Here is an 11,817-nt window from a genome sequence, read left to right on the forward strand (position 1 = left end):
TTGGCTAAATAATCAAAGTTCTAAAAGTTTGGAAAAGTTCCCAGATTCAACCCGACTTCATCATGTGCCTGGTAAGCCTTCAGTTTTGCCCAGGTATAGCTGTTCAAAGAAGTTCAAAGGCTGAGGGAAATGCTGTTGGCAATTCAATATATAATAACCCATCTTGTTCGTAGCATCTTCCCCTTAAGTCCTTGGAGAGCCAGTGCTCCTCTCTGCCATCTTATGGCTCTAACTGAAGCAAAGAAACTCAATGACCACAGAGTGTCATTAAGCAAGGTATTCTCTTTATTCTGGCGCCGGGCAGCACGAGGGATATCTCCTCCTAATGTGCGCCTGTTGGAACAGTGAATGCATATTATATACATTTACAGTATTCATATTAATTACATTTCTTGGAATGGTCAGGTTTAAGCTAATTATTTCTCGGAACTCATCTACGTGGTTTTCCGCCTCCTTGCACGTGCGCATTATCATCCAGAGGGTCTTCTTTGAGGGTCTTCAGATGAAAGCTCAAGGTCTTCCTCTTGGTTAAATTTTTGAACTTTCCTTGTTGTGCATGCTCTCTGCCATCATGGTTAATAGCCAGACCACTAGTCCAGTTTGTACCAGTTCAGTTCCTGTATCTGGTGTTTGAATCACCACATTGCATACATCACTTTGACATTAGGTACATCCTGTGAGTATTGCTGATCCCAAAAATAATTCCTGATACATGCTTTATTTTCAAAAGGTTACAGGTTAACTCTATTTTAATTACAAAAGATTAAGAGTCTACTACTTGTTTCATATCATAAATAGTCTTTAAGCACAGTGCAGTTCAAAACCAAAATATCTTCCAACTTTAGAAAGACCCCAGACCTTAACTTCTAAAACTTCCTCTTCACTCTTGTAAAAATTTAGATAGATGCCTTGGTCTTTCTCAGATGGAAGTCTTTTTGATTTGATTTGAAGACTTGTTGGTTCTGATAGAACAAGAGTTATTCACCCGTTTCATGTACTGTACATTCAGCAGTATTGCTGAGAAGTAGCTTTACTGTCACTGGCAATATAGTGGGGCACTAACACTCCTATTACTATCCTCATCAAATAGACAGGGGATGTTAGCCACAAAGAAGAAACAGAAGGATTTTTTTTCCTGTGAGAAATTTGCCCAACAGCACAAATCTAACAGTAGCCATTGATGTTACTGAAAAACTATTTATGGCTGAAAGGTTTGAAGTTGCCCTGTTAACATTTAGCCAAAATCATAGTTTCTCCACAGAGAAAAGCATTCTGTTTCAACATATAAATTGAAAAGCAAGTTCTGGAAGAGAGATGAGTGGAAAATGAGCAGGAAAGTGTAGATGAGAAACAAAAGTCCTAAAACTGCGCTACCTCTGTGTGAATGTTACCCGTACTAAATGAGACCAGAGTAGAGGGGGAGCATGTGAGAGACAGAAGATTTAACTCACCAGTTCAGCAGGATTGCTTAGTAAAGTTGACTGCTGATTTGAAGGGGTGTGGTTACTTTAGAGTGATTACTTAATGGCATGGATTTAAGTTTAATTTGACACTGTTGTTGTAAACCTTCTCTAGTTGTTTCTTTTCTTATGCTCACACCCTACTGTTAGTAATTCCGCAGTGGAAACTGATCATTTCTTGTTGTGGTAATCTCTTGGCCTTTCGCTGTGGTATTCATCGCAGCTTTTCCTTCTCACGTAAGAAACCTGCAAAAGCTTGCTTTTCAGATCCCTTCAGAAGAAAAAACATCATGTGTGACTCATGGTTCTAATACTTTTTGATGCTGGTACACCTCATACTTTTTTTTATTAGAGTATCTTTTTATCTGTATTAGGACATACTGTGCCAGAGTTTATATACAGAAAGTAAAGAAATTGTCCACACTTCAAGTATTCTTAGGAAGATGTTTGAAATAAACCTTTTCTATGTTGTTGGGAGGATTTTATGAGCTCCAGATAGGGACACGCTGTGGAAATCTGTATGCTCTTTCTAGCAGCAACACATCTGTCATTTTTTGCTCTTACTGATCTCCTGCACTGTTAAAGATCACACATCCCCTTCAGTCAAGTTCATCTTTATATAGTTGAAAAAAATGCTGCAAACATCCTAAAAGTCTGTCCCTGGCTGCTCCTCTTTTAGAGAGTTGTGCTGCAGTAACTAGGACATACCTTTAAAAAGTTTAGTATGATACAAAGTTAGCAGGATCAAGCAGTCAGAGTTGGGAAATTCCTTGGTCCTGTTGACTTGGCTAGGTCTCCCTAGTTGTAAATTTCAAGATAAATCTTAGTAACCAGCACTCCTCTTTCTGGGGCACAATAACCATAGCTTAATAAAACTTTCGTATACAAGGGAAATGAAAACTATCCTAAATGTACTTCATTCTTAATTAAAAGTGGAATTTGCTGAATTTCAGATGTTTGATCTTGAAGTTGTACTGTTGCATTCATGCTGTTATTTATGTTGGATCTTTCTGAGTTTTATTTTTACTTAAGAAGATATGCCAAAAGTAAATGATGCATACATGAGTTCTGCTGACTTTACCAATAAAGCTTGCAGATCTTTTGGACTGAGAAGTCCATGTTGGGTGATCTGCAGGTGTAATCTATAAATGGCACTGGGTTATCCTCTGAGATTCACTGTGGTTTTTAAGAGATTCTTAATTTTAAAAAGGAAAAAACTGCTTGTAAATTAGGAGGAAATCATGGCAAAGCTTAATTCCTGATGCAAATCTGTCTAATGTTATATTCTGTTATGTTAAAAATTCAAGGCTGTATAATCATGTCATTTTAATTGAGCGATATAATTGTTTAGTTTAGTCAGCAATTTGTATTACTGTAGCACCTTCACACAAAACAATAGAAGAGCACTGTGAACGTTAATTAAACTCTATGACACCTCTTAGATGGAGGCAAGTTCTGCTCTTGTGCTTCATATTGGGAAAACCTTGCACAGAAAAATTGGCAGTGCTGTTCTTTGATACACATCTTTTACAACATAGTCACTTTAGGATGTTTCACTTCTCTCTCCACCTCATGATTCCTTCTGCTGCGTCAGTTCGAGTGTTTGCACAGTCCTATACTTATATAGGATTTGTTCATAAACCGTATGAATTTGTTTTCTAAATTATTTTGGTTTTGTGATGGGAGCACAGCCCCACGTAATGTTGAATTGGCATAATTAAAGGGAAAATAACCCATGGGGAAAGAATCTCTTAAACCAGTTTACCATAGATTAATTAATTGTGCCATAGATGAATGGTAGTGAATCCCACTGAAGTAAGCAACAAAACCTCTGTTGGTTTCATCATTGTGGTGTTTGCCAGTCTTCAGCAAAGCCAAAAAGAGAAGCAGCTCCCTGGATGCTTAGAAGCAAAAACCCTCCCCCATTTCTTCCCTTAATAAACAAAAAATATTTTATTCTGGCCATAGTGTGCTGCTTGCTAACTTACTCATATACTAATAACATAAAACTAAACATTCTCTGGTTGGAATAAAACACTTCATTTTAATCTGAGGATTAAATCACTAATCATTGGCTGTTAAATCACAGATTATTAAATCACTAATCATTGGCTGTTAAATCACAGATTATTAAATCACTAATTGCAGATATTAAATTATGTCACTTCCTAAACAAAGTAAGTAACATTAAGTTTATATTAAGCAAACGAGATATCAAAAAAGTGGCTCTGGAAAGGAGTTGTAAAAATAAGGCCATTTCAGTGTGATGATGAACTTAAGATTTTCAGTCATGCACAAGACAGCAGATTCAGTGTTAGCCTTAATTCTGTACCTCTGCATCTATATATCATCATAGAGCTCCTCGATACACCTTTTGTCTCCATAAGCTGTTTTGACACCTTTGCAAAAACAGACTATTCAATTGGTTTAATTCTTTCACAGAGTCCCAGAATATTCTGAGTTGAAAGGGACACTGCCTTGGCTCATCTTCTCTCTACAAATGGGTGTGCTTATTATAATGATGGGAAATAATTGTCTCTCTGAATTAGAGCCATTTATTTCTGTGGTGTTCATCACAGAATTTATTACATCAAGCTGTAAAGTAAACAGGGTTCTCTTATCCCTCCTTTCACATATGAGAAACTGAGAATAAAGCCAAACATTTTTTGCAAGTGGCCACCTTGAATTAACTCAGCCTGAGCAGTAAGAGCTCAAAATGAATTTCTGCATACTTCAGTTTGTGTATTGTGGCACGAAGACTATCCTGCAAGAGTAGCATTCAAACTCTTTTTTAAATTTTATTTTATTTTAAGGCTGACAGAGGATTATGACTTCTACTTAAGCCAGGCATTTGAACCAGCAATTAAGAAGTGAAGGTCTCTCTGTGTCCTCACTGGTATCTTTGCACAAGTCAAGCTGTTTAACAGAAGTCTTAAAAGTCAAGTGTGGCAAACAGTTGAACATATTTTTCTTTTTCATGGTGCTTGTCTGCATAACTGCTTTTTTTTTCTTGAATTTACAGCTTCTGTCAGTCCTGTACTCTTAAGAGGCAGTTTAGCTGATTTAGGGAGTGAATCAGTAGATTTAATGGACTATACTGATCCTACTTTAAACAGCTAATTTTCAATATCCTTTGGGCTATTTGAGACAAGCAGGAAAAGTGGTACTGATCTGATCTGATTACATTTCATTGTAGTCTCCAATGATTTACTATTTAGTGGATTTGAATTGGGAGAAAAAGGTTTTTTGCATTTTAGACTTCAAATTCATATGATTTTCAGTTTAGTAAAAACTGGAATTAGTTAAAGATCTTTATGTGATGTCTTTATAAAGTTAGGTAGGCAGAGTCCAGGTGGCTAAAATGAAAAAAAGAAATAAAATAAGAACTTAAAAAGACCCAGCCACATAGAATGAAAGACGTTGACTTCATCTGAGAGTAGAACTAGCTGCTTGTCTGAATTCTCACTGTACAGATCAGGCAAACTGAAGGACCTCTGTAACTTTGCAGCTTGTGCTGCACCTAATTGATAGAAGGACTGCCGATCTGGTCTTAGTCTCAGCACTAAAATGAATTTAAAATGTAGCTATGTACATGTCTTTAGCCTACATCTAATGTAGCCATTTATTATAGGGTGATGCTGTTGTATGAATTTTCATGTCAGTTACCAAGCAAAAAGGTCACTGGTTTTATTCAGCTGTATGTGAGGTACTGTCCTGGTTTAACCCCAGCCAGCAGCTAAGCTCCACACAGCCGCTCCCTCACTCCCCCGCCATGGGATGGGGGAGAGAATCAGAAGGGTAAAAGTGAGAAAACTCATGGCTTGAGATAAAGACAGTTTAAAAGGTAAAGCAAAAGTCACGTGTGTAAGCAAAGCAAAACAAGGAATTCATTCACCACTTCCCATGGACAGGCAGATGTTCAGCCATCCCCAGGAAAGCATGGCTCTGTCATCTGTAATGGTGGCTTTGAAAGACAAACTCCATTACTCTGAATGTCCCCCTGTTCCTTCTTCTTACCCCAGCTTTATATGCTGAGCATGATGCCATATGGTGTGGGATATCCCTGTGGTCAGTTGGGGTCAGCTGTCCCAGCCATGTCCTCTCTTGAGCACCCCCAGCTCACTGGCAGGTGGGGAGAGAAGCAGAAAAGGCCTTGGTGCTGTGTGAGCACTGCTCAGCAGTAAGGAAAACATCTCTGTGCTACCAACACTGTTTTCAGCACAAATCCAACATAGCTGCATACTAGCTACTATAAAGAAAATTAACTCTACTCCAGACAAAACCAGCACAGGTTTCACATATGTGAAAATAGCTATGAAGTTTGAAAGCATTGCAGAACAGATTTTCAGGTCCCCTTTCAGCAGTTATACTCCTCCTTAAGCTTATCCGCATGTAACAGGAGTCCTCTATTATTCCAAAATCAGATAGCATCAGTTCAGAAAATTGGAATGTCTAATCATTCTGCCTTCTGATGACTGATACCTGTCCCATAAGCTACTAATTTTTGCAGATGCTGTCACATGCCAGTAAGGGAGCTGCTTTCTTTTTGAATTCCAGTAAGACATTACACAGTGTTTATATATGACACAAAATGTGGATGATCTCTATAAATATAATGAGAATAAAAAATAAAAATACAGTCTATGTGTGCATTAGAATCTTTATTTCTTTGTATTTTAATTGATCAGTAGATCTTATTTGTCTTTTCAGAAAATGCCATTCACTGTACAAGCCCGTGGTGGTTTTATTCTATCAATATATCACAGTGTGTTTTCTAGGTACCTTTATGATTTCTGTTGGAAACTGCCAAGATACTTTCTGGTACTGGTTTGTTTAGATAGTATAGTTTGGAAATGATTCCTATTTTGAACAAACCTCCTCTCTAACAAGCCTTTGTGAAGTTTCAGGGGCAAAATAATATGAACTTTTGGTAAGGATCTCTAGTATGCATGTCTCTTTTGATAGACTTCTTTATGTAGCCTATCTTTAGATACCACAAGTTTTGTACTTATTTCAAAAGTTGATTCTTGTTCAGACTTTGGGAACTGAACACCTTTGGGAATAGTTTAGATCCTCACAGCTGTGTGATACCTTTGAGTTTAATAAAATCAGCATGTTTCCCTTCTGTTAAAGCACATGTTATCTTCAATGTAGTTTCCTTGAAGCTTCCATTAGAATCAGATATTAAATTCTGAATTTGCAATCTAAGGGGATAGTCACTGTTGCATGGGATGATGAGTACCTTTCTCCTTCTCCCTCCTCCCGTGTCAGCCCAGATCCTTTCCAGTTGAAAGAAGTACCAGCTAAGCATAAGATGTATAAAATAGTCAAGACAATTCTACAGAAAGACCTATGCCAACTCTACTGTACAAAATAGTTCAGTTGCTCCTACCTTGTGAAAGTCTGCTGTGTTTGTGCATGTGTTCTCATATATCTTCTGTAGATTGTTGCCTAATTTCTTTTGATATCTGACTAACCTCATTGCAATTTCCTTAGCTGTAGAAGTGGCAGGAAACTTTTACATAACATGAACTAGTAGCAGCAGGTCTATTTTGTTATAGCTGTTGAATTATTCTGCAACTATTATTCAAGTCCCTCAATGTTTGCCATTTATTTGAATGATTGACAGTAGGAAAATTAGACCACAGGCTCAAGGCAGGGTTAAGTATCTTCTGGTATATTTTTACAGCATTTGCTGAGATGAGGCCCTGATCGCAAATCAGAGGTTTAAGTCACACTGCATTGATGGTATGCAGTGTTGATCTGTTCTGTAGAACATGTAGAACAGCCCTGATTCTGGCAGTGGTGCAGACCCTCAGTCTCCCTGTCATGTCCAATGAGACTTGAGGTCTGTGTCTGCTGGGAAGGGACTTCCATGCCTCTGCCAGTTGGGCTGTGAAGATGCGGTGGATGTTTGTGTTCTTCAACTGCAGCACTTGGTAGGTGAGGTCAGGAGGGCCCCTGTTATTTGCTTTTGTGTGCCTCTAAGTCTAGATAAATACTGCAGTTGTTGGTAGTTCTGAGTGGGGATGATAGGAATAGGCAAAGAGGTAATTAAATCTAGAGTTTTTAAGTATCTGACAGTTCAGTCAGTTATCTGTTGTATGACTTAGTAAGAGACCTATCTGCAATGGCTGGGTGCCATGGGAAATTAGTCAGCAGAAAGCATTGCACACCTCTGTCAAGTTAAAACCACATGGATTGAAGGAGTTTGCACTGTTGCTGTCTCTCTGTATTTGTCTCTGCTTCGTATTTGTGCTGACAGGATACCTGAGGTCACTAATTGCTATTCTTCTGTATTAGCTATAACAATAGTTATCACTCGTACTACTTCAGTGCTTGGCAGACTTGCAGTTGAAGAATAGATCTGGAAAACAAGGTGAGAAGGGAGAAAGGGAATACAAGATATCTTCAGTCGTGTTCAGATGCTGCTGTGCTTCCTGACCTTAAAAATCATTTATGTGTTGATAAGCAGATGCAGTAATGCCCATCCTAATCACTTATGTGGCCGTATGGATAATGACTAGTTTTTTTTCCTTCTTGTTGAACTTCTTGTGCAGGGTAGATGAAAGTACTTTAAGTCATGGATCTGTCAAGGTGATACTGTTATTTTTGCTGTTTGTCTGCAGAAGCTGGAAAAGTCTGACTTGAATAACTGGGAGAACATCAGAGGACCCAGTCTGTGGGAAGATTCCAGGACTGTTCAGAAGCAACGGCGGGAGGCTCTCCATCTCAAGCAGAGTGACTGAACAAGCCTACTTTGGTGCCTCTGAAAAAAAAAGTCTCTGGGTGGACTTAGTTTTTAATCCCTGTCAGGAACAGACACGGGAGCAATTGCACCGAGCAATTCATGCTGGCGTATATATAAGTAACTGTGAGATCAGTCCAAAAGGCACTGTATTATATGAAGCTCTGTGTTTGCATCCATTTGCAGAGTACCACAGGCTGTATGTGAATTTTCAATTAAAAAAAGCTGATTATTCTACTTAGAATATCCCATTGTTTTTCAATCTCTAACATTCAAAAATGCTTCAGCAAGGAATAACATTTCAAGAATCACTTGTCAGTACCAGAAGTTGTCATCCTAATGAGAACAACAGTGCTGTCATCTAGATGTGTGTGACCAGATAAATGCTGCTTCAGGGAGCCACTGCCTGACTTCAGGCTTTTAAGCTTGGAAGGGACTCTACAGGCGTCTGAGCTGTTTGGAACAGTGAGTCCATTTTTGGCTAAATAATACTCATGAGTTTTATTTCCAGGGACTTGACTGTATAAAGGCATGTACAGAATGTCAGCTGGTAATTGCTGAAATAACATTTGTTTAGCTATGTTTAGATTTTTATGATTAGTTTATCGATACCTTTGTGCAGGCAGGACCTCTGCACTGGAAGTTTTCAGTTTAAGTTGGAAACACTCTTCCTCACTAAAAGCTGTGCTGTTTCTCTGTGAGTAAATATTGTAGCAGAATCTTCTTGAACCACTGTGTAGTGGCAAAGCTCATCTTACCTGTATTATTACATGTGTATTTGTGCATGTGCACAGAAATTTTTTATCTTTCAGTGGATTCTTCTGAAATGCTTGTCTTTTTATATTTGTCTCTGTGTGCCAAATGTTTGTTAGAGGACATCATGCCAACATTCAAGACCCTTCTGCTGAGAGAGTTCAATGATGAAGTATCCAGTTAATTTTTCAAATTGACTTCTGGGGAAGAAGCAAAGATATTTCTCTTGCATGAAGGCCTTAAACTTATCAGTTTTCTTGATGAACAAAATACTCACTGAAATATCTTGTGTATTTTTAGTAATTTGATCTTCTGCAAAGACCGTTTGGGGAACGGTCATCTTATTTCATCAGTTTTTGAATTCAGTTGTAAATAATTACTTATATGGGCAACATTGCTCATGTCATAACTTAGAACCCAGTTTTAGTGGATTGTTTGCTGGTTGTGGGGTCCTCCCACCCTTCCCTTTTTCATAGGCACTAAATCCTGTAGTTTCTGAGGACATATTTGTAACTACCTTTGAAGTGGCATCTCTGGAAAGTGATGGATTTATCTTAGCACCTCAGAAACAATGACATGCAGTTGGAAAATTTTCCAACTTGCTCTTCTCTTCAACTTTCCTTTTGACAGACAGCCCCTATCTATTGATAGTCCACTCAAAGAAAATTCCACCATTTTTATTAATGCTGTTGACTCATTTATGAATTAAAACCCCCTCAAAGTAATAATAACTGGTACAGAAACTGTACTTTTCATAAAATGGGAAGCGCCATTTCAGCAGTTCATCTTTATTGCCAAGCACTTGAACAATGGCTTCATGTTTTATGCTATGCTTTTCTTAGCCATTGAATTGGAAGTGATACTTTTGAAAGGGGCGTTGAGAGCCAATTAAGTCTCTTAAGTTGTCATGCAACCTAGAGTAGAAGGCTCTCCAGAAATGTGGACAATTATAGTTCATAACACTAGGAGGAGAGGCAAACTTCAATTGGTTCAGAACTCATGCTTAGTTCAGCTGCTTATTTGAACTATCCTTTTGAAAGCCAGTTATAGCACTCCTGGTTATCTCCAAGGCACCTGGAGACAACCTTGTTCAATTCCTGAATTGTAATTCTACACATTTGTGGCTGGAGGGTGTCAGAGGTAATTAAATGCAATTGTCAGTCTGAGCCACTGATTGACATTTTTGGATCCTTTTTGGTAACTGGCATATACAGGTCTGAGGGGAATGAAAACAGGGCTTTAGTGAGAGGTGTTAAGTATTACAAGGGTAAAAGAGAGGACTGAAGAAGCCAGATCTTCTAATCAGTTTGCTGAAATGAGAAATAAAAGAAAGAAGTCTGGCTAGGTGTCTGTGTGACTGAAAAATCAGTTTCAAAATCCCTATTTTCACAATAAGGGAGAAAGTGTTTTTCTCTCAAAAAAAATAGGCAAGGTTGGTCTTTGGGATCTTCTGTAACAAGAAAAGCAGTAGGATGTAGAAATCGGGGAATCTGGAGCACCTGTCTCCAGAGATAGGGAGAGGTCAGCATAGCACCACAGATATATGGGTATCTGTCTGGATGGTTCCCAGTGGCAGCTGTGTGCAGCTCGAAATGTGGACCTGATCTTTGTGTGAGATCAGCCCTGTGGATCCTGCCTATTGAGTGTGGTTTTTCTGTAGCACTTTGAATGTGCAGACGCATGGATGACCCAAAAGAGAACATGCTCAATATCTTCATTCATCTGTAACAGACGAAGGAGAGCCTTAGCAAAAGCTGTAGCTACTGCAGTGCAGACAAGGTTTGTAAACTACTGAATAGCACAGCAGTTGAATTTCAAAGCTACTAAATACATCTGGATGAGCAGTTCACTGTTAAAAACTTAAGAGAATCAAAATGCAGAGAACAATCTTGCTAATAGTGATCCTCTTGAAGGTCTTGAAGATGGGTCCAGCCACCCAAAAAAGGTAGGTCATGGTGTAATAGGACATGAGTGATGGGAGTTTACACTAGAATATAGAATGGAGAAACTTCTGAAAAACAACTTAAACCTATCTCATAACCTGGGGACCAGTCCCAAGAAGCAGAGGAAGAAATCCATTTCTTCATAGAGAAGCAGCAACTTGGAGTGACCTAAAGGTCACTGTTCATTGGACGTTTTCCATGGACACTTCTTGTTTCATTGTACGTGTGTGTGTATAGGTGAAACTTAAAACAGTAGGTTTTACCTTCTGAAATAACTACACAGACCCTTGTACTTCTTGATGATCTCGACTTTGCTCTGAGTTGCTATGTTTGAATTTCCAGCACAAGTCCAGGGCAAGTTTCATTTTATATTCTGTATTTTCCAGAGGGTTTTATTTCTGCAAAAAATGTGAAAGCCTAATATTATCCTTTGTTGCTACTTTATGTCCACTTGGGGAAAAAAAAAGAGAAAAAAAAATTGAAGAAATAGAGAAAAGAATGGAATGATCTGAAGTGTTAGGAAAGCAAAATAACTATTTTTACATAAATATGCTCAAAGAATTTTACTTAAGCTTTTATGGTTGCAAAGACTGCTTATTGTCAATGTTTTCAGTGGAAAACCGCTTTACATCCTTCACTGGAGTAAGGTTCACAAAAAAATTTCCACTCTTATTTTAGACTAGCTAACTGGAAGGTTTTAATCAAAGGAAGATAATTGCTTACTGTTAGGCCTTCATTTTTTACAAGGACTTGCAACCAGACTCAGCCAACACACAAATAGTCTCTAGAGTTAGAAACAAAAACTCCATACAGATGTTTTTCTTAGAACTTGTACTCTTCCCCAGGAGGCCAAAGCAGTCTTTCATACCACTGGAATCAGACTGACCATATTTTCTTGTTGAATGTGTGTTTT

The 11,817-nt window shown here is 38.3% G+C and overlaps 1 protein-coding gene across 2 annotated transcripts in view; it reads left to right on the forward strand.

Moving 5' to 3' along the window:
* The window catches only part of LOC135415862 (cytochrome c oxidase assembly protein COX16 homolog, mitochondrial), a 47,863-nt gene extending 38,218 nt beyond the window's left edge, over positions 1-9,645 (forward strand). For both annotated transcript variants that reach the window (XM_064658278.1, XM_064658279.1), the window contains one exon: positions 8,090-9,645. In XM_064658278.1, coding sequence (XP_064514348.1) covers positions 8,090-8,209 — 120 coding nt within the window. In that variant the 3' untranslated portion in view covers positions 8,210-9,645. The remainder of the gene's footprint in view (positions 1-8,089) is intronic.
* The last annotated feature ends 2,172 nt before the right edge of the window (positions 9,646-11,817 follow it).

This window comes from Pseudopipra pipra, chromosome 6, assembly GCF_036250125.1.
Source record: "Pseudopipra pipra isolate bDixPip1 chromosome 6, bDixPip1.hap1, whole genome shotgun sequence".
Taxonomy (NCBI): Eukaryota; Metazoa; Chordata; class Aves; order Passeriformes; family Pipridae; genus Pseudopipra; species Pseudopipra pipra.